The following is an 18,063-nucleotide window of genomic DNA, read 5'->3' on the forward strand; positions in this document are numbered from 1 at the left end:
ATCAAAACTGTTTTCTGCGGATAAGGTATGTCAAATGATGAAGGTTTGCTCTATATGGGGAAAAAATGCTGGTTTTAGCCGCAGTTCTTTAAAGCTTCATTTGCAAAGAGCTCACAAACAACTATCAACAAGCGGTGTGGACAGTGCCATACTATGGAGATACAGAAGGCATTGGAGGCACTCAGAATACGTTGAGGCGAGAGTGTCAGCCCCACCCAAAGACCAACTCATTCCATGAATGATGAATAGAATAACTGGTTCAAGCTTTTGGTGCACCTGCGAGGTATTTTAATGGCTTTCCAGCTAAATTTCCTTCCTGTTATTTCAGCCGCTATGATACTGGTGACTACTTTCCAGGCATTCCAAATAATGTATCTGATAGACTGACACGAACCATTTCAAGAAGTCGTACATAAACAGGTACATAGTGAACATTGAGGTTTTAACGATCCAATCGTACATGTTTTGCCGTGAAATGTTGTAATTTATTCTTTGGTTGTGTAGTGAAAAAGTACCATTTGTTTTACTGTAGAAACCACGAGTTGTAAATGTTTTAATATATAGAATTTTGAAATATGGAGTTCCCTATCATTGGTCACCTCCAAGAAAACAAGTTCAAACACAAGTACAAACTACAAACAACAAACAAGATCACCATGAGTAGCAATAAATAGCAAAATCTATACTACCACAGGCTCAGGCGACGGTTCTGGAGGTGCACCACTGCTACCGTTGAGAACTATCACATTGCCATCAGAATCAACATCCACGATGACCGAGTCGCCTTCTTTGATATCACGGGCAAGCATCTTCTCAGCCATACTGTCCTCCAACAGTCTCATGATGGCTCGTCTCAGAGGTCTCGCCCCATAACTTGGGTTGTATCCTTCTTCCACGACCCTATCTCTGAATCGTTCGGTCACTTGAAGTTCTATATCCTTGGTTTTCAGTCTATCGAATACCTCCTTCAGCATAATATCGGCTATCTCCTTAACCTCAAGCTTGGTGAGCTGTCGGAAAACAATCATTTCATCCAACCTGTTTAAGAATTCTGGTCTGAAATACTGTTTCAGCTCTTCTGTAACCAAGCTCTTGATACGGTTGTAGCTGCTATCCTTCTCATCATAATCTAGATCAAAGCCAATGCGTCGGCCACCCTTCTCGATTACACTACTTCCAACGTTTGATGTCATGATCAATAGTGTGTTCTTGAAGTCGACTGTCCTACCTTTGCTGTCTGTCAATCTTCCATCCTCCAGAATTTGAAGCATCATGTTGAAGACATCGGGGTGAGCCTTTTCGATCTCATCAAATAGAACGACCGTGTAAGGGCGACGCCTGACTGCCTCAGTTAACTGCCCTCCTTCGGTATAACCAACATAACCAGGAGGTGACCCAATGAGCTTTGAAACAGTGTGTCGCTCCATGAACTCACTCATATCAAGCCGGATCATAGCTTCTTCGGATCCAAAGTAGTAGGCAGCCAGAGCTTTTGCCAGCTCTGATTTCCCGACACCAGTTGGACCAGAGAAGATGAAGCTAGCAATGGGGCGGTTGGGATTTTTGAGCCCAACACGGGCACGACGGATAGCACGACTTATGGCTTTGACAGCTTCATCCTGTCCTATGACACGCTTGTGGAGTGTCTCCTCCATCTTGAGAAGGCGATCAGATTCATCAGTAGACACTTTTTCCACGGGGATTCCCGTCCAAGAAGAAACGATATGCTGAATGTCAGCTTCTGTTACAACAGGCCCTGTGTCCCCTGCCTCACTTTCTGCCTTGGTCATCTCCTTATTTTTATCCACGAGAGCAGATATCTGTGCCTTAAGATCCATTTCTCGGTCACGTAGCTCGCCAGCCTATATTTATTTAAACGATAAATTAAGTTTGCTGAGAAATTCAAGATTAAACTAAGTAGTCTATCATAGACGCCAGAAAATGTTAACCTTCTCAAAATCTTGACTTCGGACAGCCTCATTCTTTTCCTTTGTTATCTGCCTGAGCTCTTTCTCGAGATCTCTGGCTTCTTCAGGGAGCTGTAGATGAAATGGAAAACATGACGCAATAAATTATATATTATATACAGTAAAAAGAACTATGACAATGATATGCATGGACATTACCTGTGCGTGGCGAAGTCGGACCCGAGAACCAGCTTCATCAATCAAGTCAATGGCTTTATCAGGCAAAAACCGGTCACTGAAATTTTCAAAAACAAAGGTCTTCAGAGAGGTTCAGTATTGAAGAACGATTTCAAAATTCTACATACCTGATATATTGATAAGAAAGCTGTGCAGCAGCAACTAAAGATTCATCAGTGTAACGAAGCTTGTGATGTATTTCATAGCGTTCTCGAAGTCCTCTAAGAATTTGTATGGTTTCATCCACGGTGGGTTCTGGGACTTTGACTGGTTGAAACCTTCTTTCTAGGGCTGGATCCTTCTCAATATGCTTTCTGTATTCATCTAGTGTAGTGGCCCCAATGCACTGCAATTTTATCCATGTGCAACATTACATACATGTAGGCTTTTTATGCTCGAAAAGCAAATCCATGCTTGAGTCATAGAACAAAAATCAAGGTGGAAGGCGAACCTAAATTAGTTTCCGAATATCATTCAAAGGTACACATTTACTTGTCAAACTATGTAGCAATATCCAGAAAGCTGTGCTGTATAAAAATTCAGATTGCAAATTAATGTTTGTATTAGATTTTCCTAACCTGCAATTCACCTCGAGCTAAAGCAGGTTTCAAGATGTTTGCTGCATCAATTGCCCCCTCGGCAGCTCCTGCTCCTATCAACGTATGCACCTCATCAATGAAGAGTATAATTTCATCGCTTTGTTTAATTTCATCCATCAGTTTTTTCAGCCTCTCTTCAAATTCACCCCGATACTTGGTCCCAGCAACAAGAAGACCCATATCAAGGGTTATAACCTAAGATGATCCATAAGAATTTACTATTTTGACAATGTAAAAAACAGTATTCTAGAAACATAATAATAATGACAAAAACAAACTGCCGGAACAACAATACCCAATTTTAACATATGCCCTTATTCAACATCCACACAAGTAATATTTTAATTGGGGGGTAATCAAGTATATGTATGGCTTACATTTCACATTTTCCGGTAAATCTCTAATAACAAAATGAAGGAAAATCTACATAATTTAACCTTTGAAGATACTTTCACATCATCACCCCACCTCTTATATCAACTAACAAAAATAATAACGAAAGGTAGAAGCTAGGAGTTTTCCAATATTTCTTTTCTTCATAAGAACTGTAAGTACTAGCTTACCTTTTTCCCTTCTATTGTTTCTGGAACATCCCCATTGACTATTCTCTGAGCAAGGCCCTCGGCAATAGCTGTTTTCCCAACACCTGGTTCTCCAACCAGACAAGGATTATTCTTTGTGCGTCGCCCTAAAATTTGTGTAACACGTTCAATTTGAGCCTGTCTTCCAACAACAGGGTCTAGTTTACCCTAAAAAGCAAGAAAACGATAACTTATTAGGCCTCCAAATTTTCTACTTCAAAGATATCGAGAAGAGTAGAAATTACCTCTTCTGCTAGCTTGGTGAGATTTGTACCATACTCCTCCAGAGTAGGCATCTTGTTCCCGGAGCTTCCACCTCCAACACCAGCTCCAACAGCCTCTGCACTCTCACCTACCATTCTAATAACCTACTTGCAAAAAATGAATGTCCCTCAGTTGCATACACACTACTAAGTGGGTAATGGACATAAGGTGATGATACTTGCCTGCGTTCGAATGTTACTTGGGTCAGCCCCCAAATTTTCGAGGACTCGTGCTGCCACACCTTCACCTTCACGAAGCAATCCCAGGAGCAAGTGCTCTGATCCAATGTAATTGTGACCTGAATCAAGAAGTTGGTCAAGATTAATGTCCAGACTGCATTTTTTTATCCAAATCAGAGCTTTGAAATCACACCAAACTTTACAAGCCACTACTATGATTACTACAACGATGCTGGGAGATGTAGGGGGGAAATATACAGTAAACTGGAAACTGAATCACTCGGAAAATTACCCAGTCATTAAGAAACAAGAAGCCTGCTACACAAATAAGGCCCTGAGGACCAGTTAACAACTTAAAACACGATAAATGATGGAAAACAAGTTACCAAGCTGGCGGGCTTCCTCTAATGAGAGTTCCAACACCCGCTTTGCGCGAGGAGTAAAAGGTATTTCCACAGCAACAAATCCACTGCCCCGTCCAATTATTTTTTCAACTTCCACACGAGCATCTTTCAAATTTATGCCCATGGACTTGAGAACCTTGGCAGCAATTCCAGTGCCCTCCCCGATAAGTCCCAATAATATCTGTTCCGTTCCAACAAAATTATGTCCAAGCCGTCTTGCCTCCTCTTGTGCAAGCATTATGACTTTTATTGCTTTTTCTGTGAACCGCTCAAACATAGCCCGCGGTGCCATTCGCAATTTTCTCCCTCGCTTGCCGAAGGTTGCAGCTGCTACCATGGACTGAAGTGTTTGTCCAGTTTGTCGAACCTTCATGTCTAAGGCATTTAGACCACGCAATCCTGAGAAATTCCTTATCTGTAAGGGAGTTGTTTGGAATCCGCACAGCATTGTAACTGGTCCATTTGTTTTACTAGAGCCCCTGAACTTTCCATTTTTTGTCAAACCAGCTGAAGGTAAATTGGTAGACTGAACCAAAGCATGTGCCATGACTGCCTCTAAGTGGTCTGCATATATGTCAATCGGCAATTAGGAAGCTGCGGACAAACTGATCAGGCTACTGTTATGAGCATGAGTTTTTTAATTGGACGCACACAAAAATAAGAGATTTTCTATGTCCTTGGGTAACAACATGATAATCTTCAAAGTGGCATCGTGAATAGCAACAAAAGAAATTACAAACTTTCACAGGTCAACAATTATATTCAACAAACACCGAACTAACAAAAAGCTCCATTCTTCAAACAAAAAATCAATTGAGCTGAAACCGACATAGAGACATCGAACCAATAACATCAATCCATCACCTAGATGAAAAATAATTTCGCAAAACCAACCAATTGAACAATCAATACAACCGTGACACCACAAACTTCTCGACAGTCACAATTATTTTCAATAAAACCCAAATTAACACGGAGCTCCAATCTTGAAAAACAGCCCTAAATTAAACTGAAATCCACTTTAAAAGAAACAGAAACTAGAACATCAATACATCGCCTACATGAATAGTATTGAAGAATCGCTTACAAAATCAAGGAAGGAGGAGAGAACAGAAGCACGGAGAGAGGTTCGAAAAGAGGGTCAGCTGGATTTCTTCTGAGGCGAGGGTAAAATATAAATATTATGAGTGGAAGATAATTGGCTGCTCAGCCGCCCTTCATGGATTTATCATCACGCTTTCCCCTTGGTGTTTCCCCTATGCGTAGCCCAGTACACCACAAACACAGTAATTTGGTCACGTAAACTTGTTAAAACCGTTGGATTGTGAAAGTTGATGGACGGTCATAATTTACCGATTACATTTGGGATGGATATTAATTATTATCCTCTGGATGTGAGATTCATTTCGGAATCATGGTGTAATTTTGAATTTTAAACACTTCTCGTCATATCAAATATCTACATTATTTTAATATATTATGATAATATTTTTCTTTATTTTTATTTCATCTCCTTTGAATTTTCAAAATCTTTAATTTTTATTTTGAAACTTAAAAAAATTACTCAATTCTATTTTATTTTTAGTCACGATTGTGAGAACCCAAATTTTTGGACACGTAATTAATTAAATATAGACATGTATAAGAATTTATTTTCGAGTTATAATAAATTCGAAAATATAAATAATACATGGAAATCGAAATCCGGTGCAAGATACACGATAAATTAAGGCTGTACATCTACTAAATTTGGAAGAAAATATTACACACAAGGTAGATTTTTTCAACAAGGTAGCATCCTAATATTTAAGGAATGAGTATCTCGATAATTATGGAATAATTATCTCGAAATTATGGAAGAAATATCAATCGAATTATGGTAGGATTTTTACATCACCCTTATAAATAGAAGGACCATCTCATTCAGAATTTACATGAATTTTTCGAGTTCCTCCTCAAATTTTCGAAATTTTGCTCCTAAAATTCTGCACGAGTCATCAAAATTCTGTTCAAGTTCAGAAATTCGTTTCTCTCACTCGGGTGCTTGGAATCTGATATCCCTTGTTCAGAATATGCTTCGGTATGTTTTGCATAATTTCAGCAAAATCCAACAGTTAGTTTTTCGTTTATAGTTTTTGAAAGAAAAGTGCTCAGATTTTAGGCGGGAATTCAGCATACCTACGGTTTTTCTGTATGAACAGGCCTAAACAACTTCCAAACCCGATCTTCACCGTTCATAATATATTTAACGTACTTGTGAACGTACTGTAAAATTTTGAGTCCGATCCAACGGTGAAATAAGGCGCAGTGAATTTTTCAAGACGGCTGATTTTTTGGTAGATGTGCTGCTGCGTTTTCGAGGGGTTGGTTGCATGATTCTTCTATAGTTTCATAGTTCTTCACGTTTTCTTCCAGTCTAAGGTAAGTGGGCTTGTTTTAAAGATTAAACTTTCGTTTATGCATATTTATTTCTTTTTTTTGAAAATACGGTCGAGTACGTTCTTCTTCTACTCCTTCTTGTGTTGTTGTCATTCGTTTTTAAGCACTGTGAGGAGTCGACGGTATATGGGTGGAAATCCCAACCATGACGTACCCTTACGCGGTGGGGGACATAACCGCTATACGGCCTCGCCCCCTTAGAGGAGTAAAAATTAGGGACTGATATCAGTAAACCATAGAAAGTGGATGAATCTCAGGTGCTGGTAAATGTTATGCATGTGATATGAATGATGCTATGTAAATGCAAGTCATGTGATTTTCGAAATTATGCATGTTGTTATATTGTGCTCGAACGGCCCCCACTTGCTGAGTGACGACCATATCACTCACCCCTTACTCTACTCTCCCTAGATAAATCAGAAAAAAAAATCGAAGAGGATGAGCAAGACCAGGTTTTGAGGCTGATAATAAGATGATTCAAGAAGTTTATTTTAATTTTGGCTTAGTAAGTTGTAAAAGTTTCCGCATATTATTTTTATCATTTTAAGAATCTACGTTGTAAAGACAATCTTTTGATTGATTATGAGTAATAAACTGGTTTTTGGTTTATACTGTACTACGAGGCTTGTTGTTTTCAATTGTATGGTTGTAAAACAACGTCGGTGTCAACTAACCCCGGTCTCGGGGCGTGACAACGATCAAGTATTATATAATTATATGGTGGGGTTCAATAAAAAAATTAATTCATACGTGTATTGATAAATGTTTATTATTGGATGGATAATTGGATTTAAATTAATATAGGGATAGATATACGTATCATTATATAAAAAATTCAGGATTATGTAATGGCACCATTTTTCTAGTAATTTGTCATAATTAAATTGGAGTCACTTTGGAGTTCATTTCATAGTTCATGCACGTATATAGGAGTATGATAAATTCATGAAAAATTGAATTTATCGTACATGAAAAAATTATGGAACAAATTCAAAATACACGTGATTATATATATATATATATATATATATATATATATATATATATATATGATACAAATGATCGTTGCATGTGTAAATATACAAAAGTTATTATAAAACGGTCTTATGAGTCAATTTTGTGAGACATATCTTCCGCTGAGTCAGTCATGAAAAAATATTAATTTTTATATCAAAAGTATTATTTTTATTGTAAATATCAGTAAAGTTGATCCGTCTAAAAAATAAAAATATATAAAAATTGAGCACAATAGCATAATCCGTGTAAAAATAAAGATATGTAGAAATTTATCACACCAATATAATGTGTGGTTATAGGTACTTATTTGACAAGCTGATTTTTTTATTTTTATTTTTAAAAAAATCTATCTTTTTTGTATATTTGAATTTGATGTTATTTTAGCAACACGACGAGGTATTAATTTTCTGTGAACAGCGGATGACACAAGTGTGCCAATAGGAAAGAATTAAAGTCCATGTTATATACGACATTAATGGTCTTATTATTTAGTCGGTAGACATGAAATTGAAAGCAAGTTCTCGTACATACTGTCTGAAAATGGCAACATTTCGTATGTGGAAGGGAAAGTATCTTTTTTTTTTTTTTTACTACGTGTGCTGGAGGAGGAATCGAACTCAAGAAACCAATTAATCTAACAGAAGATGAGACTACTGGACTACGAACCCGATCTCACGAGGGAAATTATCTTGTCAAAAAAGAAATGAAACTATTATAGTTACCAAATGTCACATTTTTCGAGAGGAAATGTTAAAATTATTTAAATATCAGAAAAGGGGAGAATTATTATATAATAAGAATAACAAAATAATAAAATTGAGAACTTAAAGAAAAATAAATTGGTTCTGTTTTACTTGTCCGGTCCCTGTGTACAAGGACATCACAGAGAGAATAGGCTACAATATTGTTGTGTGTCGTCGAGACACTTCATTTATCTGCCATTTCCCTCGTCTTTCCGCCACATTCCCTCTTTTCCTCTGTTCCTCCGCCTCTCTCTTCTTTTAATATTCAAACTTCATTGTTTGATCATTCAGAATTATCCCACTCTTTTGAAAAGTTGGTCCTTTTTCTTTTCTTTCCCGAAGCTTCAAAATCAAGAAACTTGCAGGATGTTGCCTGGCATGGTTTGGGCTGAAGATGGTACAGGAGAGGGTGAAACGGAGTCATGGGCTCAAAAAATTAATGAAGACGGTGGCTTGGAGAATGAAGAAGAGTTGGGAACAGGTGCGCTTTCGAATTTTAAGTCCATGATTGGAGCTGAAGAGGATGACTGGTACGTCTGCGGGGGCGGGGGTTCCGCCACAGGCACCACCAGCAACCACCTAGGGAGCATTAATGATATCTCGTTTTCATCAGGCTTTCCTGAAGCTGAGAGCAGTCAGCTGTTTATACAGACGGTGGATTCTTCCGCCTCTTGTTCCCCAACTTCAGCTTCGGTTTTCAGTAATCTTGATCCGTGTGATCAGGTAAACTATTTTCTGCCCCCGAAGTATTCAATGAACCCAATGCTTAACAACACTACTCTGGATGGAGGCTTTGATTTGGGTTGTGGGAATGGGTGTCTTGAAAATGTTTTGAATAGGGGTGGCGGGATTCTTGGTGATGGTTTCAGTGATTTGAGTGCTCAGGCACAGTTCGGTGCTTTTAATTGGAGCTCCGCTAATAATTTGCTCCAATTTCCCCAAGGAAGTGGTGGATTTGGTGCGTTTGGGTATGGGGAAAGCTCGATGCAGGGAAATTCCTTGTTCAATAGGTTCAAGATTTTGAAGCCACTCGAAAATTTTACCTCGCGTGGAGCACAACCTACTCTTTTCCAGAAGAGGGCTGCCCTGAAGAAGAATCTTACCGATAACGATAGCAAAAACTCGGGGTCTTTGAATTTAGGTGTTGAATTTAATGAAATAAGCTATATAGCTCCAAATATTTCAACTTTTATGGAAGGATATGATAAGAAGAGGAAACTAAGTGGTGAGAATGATGTGAGCTTCGAGGAATCTAATCTGAATTATGACTCTGATGATCAATTCTTGGAGAATTGTGGTATCGATAAGGTGGAAGGGAGTTGTGAAAATGGTGGAAACGACTCAAATGCAAATGGCACCGTGACAGGTGGGAAGAAGAAGGGGCTTCCAGCCAAGAATTTGATGGCTGAAAGGCGCCGGAGGAAGAAGCTCAATGATAGGCTTTACATGTTGAGGTCAGTTGTTCCAAAGATCAGCAAGGTATGAAATTCTTTACTACAAATTTCTCGTGAATTATTCGACATGTTTTCATTAGCTTTTCCGTTCCTTGTTCGAGCCATCTTTTTATTTGATTTGTTTTTGAATTCCTGTGAAGTTAGTATCTTCTTTGTGTTTGATCATTAATGAGTAACAGTTTGTGATTGGTATATTTTGATTTGAGAGGTATCTATATTAAAGTTGTGTGATGGCATTTAATTTACTCACATGGAATCTATGAACTGATTCAAATGCCATCTTACACTTTGAAATGCCAACAGCAAATTATATATTGTTTGAAAGCTGTTGATTGAACAGTGGATCATTTCAAATTTATTTCCTCATCTGCATACGGAATTAGATGAGCACTAAATTTGTTATCTTGTCACGTGGACTCCGATGTGAAACAGAAATATTGATCAACAGTTTTTGCTAGCAAACTAAGAATTTGTACCTTTAGGTCCTTTGCTTTCCATAACTTCAAGACACCTATAATACTAAAGTAAGATGCTACAGACTTGGAAATCAACTTTGACCGAATATTCTTTCATGGCCTATTTTGCTGAAGATCAATTTCAGTTCAGTTCCATTAAACACTGGGTATTAGTTATATGTCGTATGAGAACGAGTTGGACTATAGAGAGCATATTTCCCTTTAGCATATAGTATTATTGGATGTCGTTACAAACGGTTTGAGAATGGAAGAATCACATGTTTTTCATGGTTCTAGTTGCTTGGTAATTACATAAACCTTGGTTGTAATGAAATGAATTTACACCCCCCACAATTTTGACGTCATTCTTCCAAAAGATGGACAGGGCATCGATACTTGGGGATGCAATTGATTACTTAAAGGAACTTCTTCAAAAGATCAACGACCTCCATAATGAGCTGGAATCTACCCCTTCTATCTCCTCTCCAACTCCATCATCGACTTTCTATCCGGCGACACCCACCGGTCCCCGACTTTCGACACTTGTTAAGGAAGAACTTTGTCCCCCTGCTACATTCCCAAATCCAGTCTCGATCCCAACTGGACAACCAGCTAAGGTAGGAGTCTCACTGCAAACACTACTCTGCCTTGATGACCGATATTTTCTTTTGTAAATTAAATAAGGAAATTGCTTGATCTTTGCAAAATTCTTAATAGGTCGAGGTGAGGCTAAGAGAAGGGAGAGCGGTGAACATCCATATGTTCTGTGGCCGCAGGCCCGGGCTCTTACTCTCGACTATGAGGGCTCTGGACAACCTTGGTCTGGACATTCAGCAAGCTGTTATTAGCTGCTTCAATGGGTTCGCATTGGATATTTTTCGTGCCGAGGTAACCAATCATTCATTCCTAACTAATCCTGCAACATGCATGTTTAAGTACTACTCGACTCAGTTTTGAATTCCCCGTGTTTTCAGCAATGTAAACAAGGCCCGGACCTTCATCCCGACCAAATCAAGGCAATACTATTGGATTCTGCGGCCTTCCATGGAGTGGTGTGAGTTTTTCAGACAAGATTTCGAGGATTTACATTTCAACTGCTGGCTGGTCAGACGCACTAATTGAGAGCCAACCACTCTCAGAATATGTCTACTTAATTAAATATATCTGAATCAAACAAAATTTCTTTTTACATTGAAGCTAAACTCTTTCGACTCCCACTCTTTGTTAATTTCCCAATTTCATACTAATTTGTTTATGAATTTAAGATTAGTTTTTTGGTTGTTTTTCCTCCTCACCTCAAAATTTTTCTAAGAACACGACTCGATCCATCATTCAAGGGAATTCAACATTCTTGCATCATCGTACAGATTTTATAACTAAAAAATAATTATGCTTATCTTTCAATATCATCATCCCACATGTCAAATTGCAGTGTCACCTTTTTGACATGTTTATTATTGGATGAACTACTAGATATGTTACTGAATGAACTCCTGAACACAAGGATTATGCTAATTGTTTGTTGCACATATTTTTCCAAAGCGATCGTATTTACAATTTTATTATCTAAAATTAATGCATAATAATCAAAATATAAATTCAAATGCTATTATCAATTAATCCAAATATTTAAACTTATTTTACAATTAAACGGTAAACATAATTTATCACGTTCATAATAAATATATCATCTTAAATATTGTATATGTTTACATAAATTATACAATAATATATAAAATATAAATTATCAGATAAATATTCAGTGAGACCGTCTCACAAGAAACCTACTCTAAAAAATAATAAAGAATGAAATAATTTTTTTAAAATTTTAAAATAAAAATTTTGAAATTGAAATGATAGAAGATAAAATAAAATATAAATAAAAATATCATTATAACACCATGTAGTTAGTTTAATAAGATGACATATGTTTTTGGAAAATCCAAAATTATACAATGACTCCGTATAACTAATTAGTTTCTCTAGGGTGTTCTTGCATTATATATAACTAATAGGTTATAAATTATACAAAATACCACATATGCCTGCTAATTCTCTTTTCTATAGGCCTTGATGCATGAATAGTGTCCAAAAATTTACTTGTTCAGTGTTGGATATAGGATCTCAAAAATCTATATTGTATCGAGAGTTTTAATTCATATGTATTTTTATAAAATACGATCAATTGATTATCTAGTGGATCCCATATATTTTTGTTTTGAATTCAAATGATCATCGTATACAAAAATATATATAGAGTAACACTCTCGGTATATCATAGAACAGATTCAATAGTATTTGACAATTGTTTCAAAACTGACCAAAAGTGACAAAAGTGAATATAATAATAATAATAATAATAATAATAATAATAAATAAATAAATAAATAAAACTACCAAAAGAGCTTAGGTCCAATACAAATATGGCTTTACGGGAAGGTTAGCCCAACTTGAAGGCCCATTTACAGTTCTAAATTTTCATTGCGTTTCTGGATCAGAAGGAATGTCACTGCTTCTGATATAACACGCTGGACACGTTACAATGGCGAATTTATCTTTCGATTCGCTTAAAAATAAAGAAATTCAAGAAAATGATGCCATTATTCTCGCAGGGAAGCTGTACTTTGTGGATGTACCAGAAACAGTTGATCAAGAAAATAAGGTTGCTTTGTGTGTCCATCAAATCAAGACGATATTCTCATAGCCCAGCAGAGATTGAAGCCGCGACTGCAGAAATCACCAAGATTTTGAAGCACAATACTTGGCAATTCCTTTTGGAATCTTCACACATCCCACAAAGACTTAATTCTGATGTAGTCAATACAGTGCTTCAAAGAACCCATTTTTCAATTCATCCCAGGCGATTCCTTGATTTCTACAAGTGGTCAAATCAGCATTTGGGTAATCCTCAAAACTTGCTTTCTTTGTTCATTCTAGCATTGGTTTTGTGCGGCTCTAATCTTTATTCGCTTGACATTAATGCGTTGAGTAAAATGATACAGGCCAGGGTTCCTGTGTCTGATATTTTAAACTCAATTCTGAATCTTTATGAGAATGCCAGAGGTTTAGGTCCAGGCCAGTTGTGTTTGAGCTTTTGATTGATGTGTACAGACAAAAGGGCTTTTGGAGTGAGGCTGTTTCTGTGTTTCTTGGTGTTCAAGGCTGTGACATGGATATTAGTTTGTTGTGTTGTAATTCGTTGTTGAATGATTTGTTGAAGTGTAATAGGATCGAGTTGTTCTGGAAGGTGTATGGGGGGATGCTGGAAAAGAACCATTTCGATGTATATACTTATACCTGTGTTGTTTCTGCTTATTGCAAGGTAGGGAATACCGAAGTAAGAGGGTGCTTCTAGAGATGGGAGAGATTGGATGTGATCCAAATGTGATTACCTATAATGTCTTACTTAAGGGGTTGTGTGGAATTGGTGCAGTTGATGAGACCTTGCAGCAAAAGGTGAAAATGCTCGAGAAGGTGCTGTCCCCTGATAACTACACATATTCAATACTTATTGATGGGTTTTGCAAGCACGAGAGGTCTTTGGGTACAGAATTGATTTTTGAAGAAACTTGTGAAAGAGGCCTGAATCCAGATCATATTGCATATACGACGTTGATTAATGGGCTCATGAAAGATGGTGCTGTGGATGATGCTTTTCTAAGTAAGGATGCAATGCTTGAACATGGGATTAAATTGAATTTAGTGACCTACAATGCTGTTATTCATGGGCTCTGCAATTGTGGTCACATGGACAAGGCAGTAAACCTGATACGTGAGATGATTAAAATAGAATTCATCCAGAAACCCAGACGTACAATTTTTTGATTGAGGGGTATAGTTGAGAGAGTGATAAGGACAACTTAAGCCGCTTGGGAGATCATCGAAAGGTCAATCTTTTGTTGTAGAAAATGATGGCTGGAGGGATAAAACCCAATGCTGTTATCTACACGGCCATCATAAAAGCTTATGTTAAAGAAGGTAAATATGAAGAGGCAATTAAAATTTTGGATGATATGTGGCAAAAGGAAACTTTGCCTGATGTTTTCTGCTATAATCCCATCTTCATTGGCCTTTGCAAGGAGAAACGGACAGAAGAAGCCAGGGCTTGTCTAATTCAAATGAGGAAGAGGGGATTAATGTTAAATGCCTACACATATGGGGCTTTATTTTCTTGATATATGGAGGTAGGGCATATGCAGGCTGCGGAAAGTTATTCATGGAGATGCTTGATCAAAATATAACTCCAAATCTTTATATTTATACGGCCATGATTGATGGTCTCTGCAAACATGGGAACACAACACTGGCCTTTTCTATATTTAGTCATATGCTAGCACATCGATTGCTTCCAGATGTGCAACTATATAGTGTAGTTATAAACGGTCTTTCAAGGAATGGGAAATTGACAGAAGCAATGAGAGTTTTTCCAAATTCTGCAACAACAGATTTGTGCCTGATGCTTACACTTATACATCCCTCATCTCTGGCTTCTGTAGGCAAGGTGATATGATTCAGGCTTTCAGGCTTCATGATGAAATGCATCAGAAGGGCATCAATCCTAACATTGTCATTTATAATGCCTTAATAGGTGGGTTGTTTAGATGGGGTGAGAGAAAGAGAGCTGAGGAAGTATTTGCTGGACTCTCTGATCTATGCTTAAAACAAAATGAGGTGACAAACACCACAATGATAGATGGATACTGAAGTCTGGAAATTTGGACAAAGCATTTCTACTATTGGAAGAAATGTAGTCAACAGGAGTTTGCCTGATGGTTTTGTTTACAATTCTCTTGTCAATGGGTGTTGCAAGCAAGGGGATATGGAGACTGCGTTGTCCGTGTTCGATTGGATGATGGAGAGGGGTATTGCATCCATACTGACTTTCAACACTATGATTGACAGGTTTTGCAAGTCGGGAAACCTGACAAAAGTAGTTGAGTTGGTGCAAGTTTACGGTTGATGGGAAAATCACGCCCAATCACATAACCTTCACAATAATAATCGATCATTTAGTATGAAGGGCATGATGAAAGAAGCAGAGAAGCTTCTTCTAGAGATGCAAAACAGGAATATAATGCCCACAAATGTAACGTACACATCCCTTTTACATGGCTATGGAAAAATAGGGGATTGGTCCAAGATGGTTGCTCTATTTAATGACTTGATGAAAAAGGGTATTCAACCTGATTAGGTGGTGTACCGATTGATTATCGATGCAAACTATGAAGATGGAAATTCAGAAGAGGCGTTTAAGGTTTTGAATGAACTTTTTGACAAGGGTGTATTGAAAGGAAAGGTAAGTGAGATATTGATGGGGGCCTGGTGTGGAAATGTAGACACTTCAGAGTTGTTGGCATCTCTCTGGAAAATGAGAGAGGAAGTGTACAAGTCCAGCACTGCCACATGCAGTACCTTGGTCCGTGGTTTGAAAAAAGCAGGTTATGGTGAAGAACTTGGTATAATTCTTGATGCTTTGGTGAGCTTTGGGTGGGTACCGAATAACTTGAGTTTAGATGAGTTAATCAGACAATATCGAACAGGGGACTTTGATAACAATATAGACCTCTTTGGCCAGGCAGCAATAGCAGTTCCTTGTCAGATTTAAATTTAACGATCAAGAGGATGTACACAGCAGCAATTTCATGGAGGTAGATTTGTGAAGCTCTCTCAGTACCTGTACATATGTGGCATAACTCATGCCATCCCATGTCGCGAATATTCTCAAATGACACTTTTGACTTTTTTAGGTTCAGGTAATAAGCTATTATTTCTATCTATTATTACACGTTTGGTGTGGTGGTGTCTAAGAACCTGATGGTATATGTTTTGGCCTAACCAACTGACAAGTGTAGCTGATATTGAGCTCTTCTTTCTTTAAAAAAATGCACAACTTCATACTTCCTCTTGCTTGTTATGACTTTCTTGGAGATAAATCTTTAGCTGAATGAAATTCACAGTGGCAAACACTCGTGTTCTGCTTGCCCTAATTTTCCTTTTTATGACTTCCAAATTCTGTACATTCATTAGGCCATTTGTTAGGAAATTCAAGACTCCTTTACTTTTTAATTTCGTTGACAGTTTAATGTGAATTTGCCAGCATCAGGCTATTCAAAGAGCGCAAGATGTATTCTGCAAGAACCAATGAGAAATTGAGAATATAATGATACTTCCCTGTTTCCTGTTAATTTATGTAATGGTATGTTAGGATATTAGCACGCCCGGATTGTTGATTGAGGGTGAGGTTTTCTAGTGACTTTTGATAGGGAGATCCAAATCTTGCTCTTTATTATTCTTCAAATATATTGTAACGTTGAAATCTTGTTATTGGAGAATCTTTCATGCGAAATTTTATTTTTACAGTATTTTGAAGTTAAGTTGTCTCCTTGTGTTAATCAATTGAATTCCGTTGAGAACCTGCTTTCTTTATTTTCTTTAGAATGTTGGTCAAGCTTAGAAAGGCGTCTACTCTAGTGACCTTTTCCATTCTCTTGACTTGTAAAAATTATTTTGGCAGATGCATTTATGGTGGATTACAATCCGTGTTGTTGATCCCCACAAGTTTTCTTGCTCTTCCCGCAGCCACAGTTTTGAAGTTTTGGCCAAAATTGAATTTCCAACAGGTTCATTTTTCGGCTTCAAGGAGCCCATGATTATTGCATGTAAATGTCAAAAACTAGGAAAGAAAAGAGGTGGATCTTATCATGCTCATACTCGATTCTTTCACTAAGCAATAACTAATAAAGCTTTCAAGATTTTCATGGTTTTGTTCTTATGATTCGGCTTCGTGAACCTACGCAGTGGTGATGCATACTCAAAGGTTGAAAAACTTTGGGTTAATTTAGTCATTGTCCATGTTAAGGTTAATAGGATTTAATTCATTTCAGTAGTTATCATTCAATTGCATTTATGTTGGTAGAAATCGATGTCTTGTGCATTTATTTTTTAGTTCATGTGTTTATTATATTCTTCTGACATTTAGTGTTACCATTGTATTTTTTTCACTTGTTTTATCGTTCTTCTTCATTTTTTAAATTGATTTCTTCATGCTTTTCTTTTCTTATTCGTTTTTTGTTATTTTCACTCTTTTTTTCCTCCGTGGCATTTTTTTGTCGAAAGAAGTTTTGCATTCTATTATGATGACTGTTGTATTTTGTTTCCTTTTTGTTTTTCATTTCATTTGTTCACATGCATAATTTGTTTTATCTTTGATATTTCGTGAGAGCTTGCAATTGATAACACAAATAATTGAAGTACTTTTATTATGCTCGACATTCTTGATCCATTTTTATGTGATGTCTCCTTATTGGTTAGTTCATTTTTTTATCATTTGAGAAGAAATGTAGAATATATATTTATATTAACTCAGTTTTGAGTTTAGTCCCTTAGTTTTGTCCCAAAAATGACGTTAAATATGTAGAAATTCGCTACATTATATTTGATAATGGTGAAGTTATTCTCAATTTTATCATCTCCTATTTTATTATATTACAATCGTGTGAATGAAAAGCCTTCATGATAGCAAGTGATTCAGGTTTTTTGTCATGAGGCTTGATAGTTATAGCAGTTGATTTAGGCATATGATCTTTTTTACCAATCGTTAATGAAGTTTTGGCTAGATTTAAGATCATTTTGAAAATAATTTGAGAAATATTTTTCTCCTTGAAATGGAATGTTAGAAGAAGCGATTTCTATGTTTGGTTTACAGGTCATTGCTCGAAAGTTATAAGATGTAAATTTCTGTTTTCTGAAGCATTTTTGCATGTAGAATTTTTTTAATGAAATTT

The 18,063-nt window shown here is 37.0% G+C and overlaps 2 protein-coding genes and 1 pseudogene across 3 annotated transcripts; 2 read left to right on the forward strand and 1 right to left on the reverse strand.

The window, feature by feature from the left end:
• Positions 1 to 542: 542 nt before the first annotated feature.
• LOC142551687 (ATP-dependent Clp protease ATP-binding subunit ClpA homolog CD4B, chloroplastic) lies at positions 543 to 5,432 on the reverse strand. Of its 2 annotated transcripts, none has more exons than XM_075661062.1 (10): positions 5,259 to 5,432; positions 4,154 to 4,735; positions 3,771 to 3,886; positions 3,570 to 3,692; positions 3,307 to 3,492; positions 2,723 to 2,938; positions 2,273 to 2,490; positions 2,127 to 2,202; positions 1,950 to 2,039; positions 543 to 1,862 (listed from the first exon to the last, which is right to left on the reverse strand). In XM_075661062.1, exons 2-10 carry the CDS (start codon positions 4,716 to 4,718, stop codon positions 681 to 683), a joined length of 2,772 nt encoding a protein of 923 aa, XP_075517177.1. In that variant the 5' UTR covers positions 4,719 to 4,735; positions 5,259 to 5,432; the 3' UTR covers positions 543 to 680. The 2 variants fall into 2 exon arrangements, with proteins under 2 accessions (XP_075517177.1, XP_075517184.1); XM_075661069.1 differs by having other exon boundaries at positions 4,154 to 4,765; positions 5,259 to 5,405.
• A 3,068-nt stretch (positions 5,433 to 8,500) lies between these two features.
• Positions 8,501 to 11,562, forward strand: LOC142551711 (transcription factor ICE1-like). Its single transcript, XM_075661089.1, has 4 exons — positions 8,501 to 9,849; positions 10,657 to 10,896; positions 10,997 to 11,167; positions 11,254 to 11,562. Exons 1-4 carry the CDS (start codon positions 8,737 to 8,739, stop codon positions 11,335 to 11,337), a joined length of 1,608 nt encoding a protein of 535 aa, XP_075517204.1. The 5' UTR covers positions 8,501 to 8,736; the 3' UTR covers positions 11,338 to 11,562.
• Positions 11,563 to 12,776: 1,214 nt separating this feature from the next.
• LOC142551701 (uncharacterized) lies at positions 12,777 to 16,653 on the forward strand (annotated as a pseudogene).
• The last annotated feature ends 1,410 nt before the right edge of the window (positions 16,654 to 18,063 follow it).

This window comes from Primulina tabacum, chromosome 1 (assembly GCF_025594145.1).
Source record: "Primulina tabacum isolate GXHZ01 chromosome 1, ASM2559414v2, whole genome shotgun sequence".
Classification (NCBI taxonomy): Eukaryota; Viridiplantae; Streptophyta; class Magnoliopsida; order Lamiales; family Gesneriaceae; genus Primulina; species Primulina tabacum.

What these genes read in the sequence shown, in the direction of transcription:
- LOC142551687 (XM_075661062.1), bottom strand. Translation starts at nt 4,718, where the DNA reads ATGGCACATGCTTTGGTTCAGTCTACCAATTTACCTTCAGCTGGTTTG. An exon ending in AAACAATAGAAGGGAAAAAG is followed by an intron (nt 2,939 to 3,306) that starts GTAAGCTAGTAC and finishes GGATCATCTTAG; the next exon opens with GTTATAACCCTTGATATGGG. An exon ending in TCCGACTTCGCCACGCACAG is followed by an intron (nt 2,040 to 2,126) that starts GTAATGTCCATG and finishes TTTCATCTACAG; the next exon opens with CTCCCTGAAGAAGCCAGAGA.
- LOC142551711 (XM_075661089.1), top strand. Translation starts at nt 8,737, where the DNA reads ATGTTGCCTGGCATGGTTTGGGCTGAAGATGGTACAGGAGAGGGTGAA. An exon ending in TTGTTCCAAAGATCAGCAAG is followed by an intron (nt 9,850 to 10,656) that starts GTATGAAATTCT and finishes TTCTTCCAAAAG; the next exon opens with ATGGACAGGGCATCGATACT. An exon ending in TGGATATTTTTCGTGCCGAG is followed by an intron (nt 11,168 to 11,253) that starts GTAACCAATCAT and finishes CCGTGTTTTCAG; the next exon opens with CAATGTAAACAAGGCCCGGA.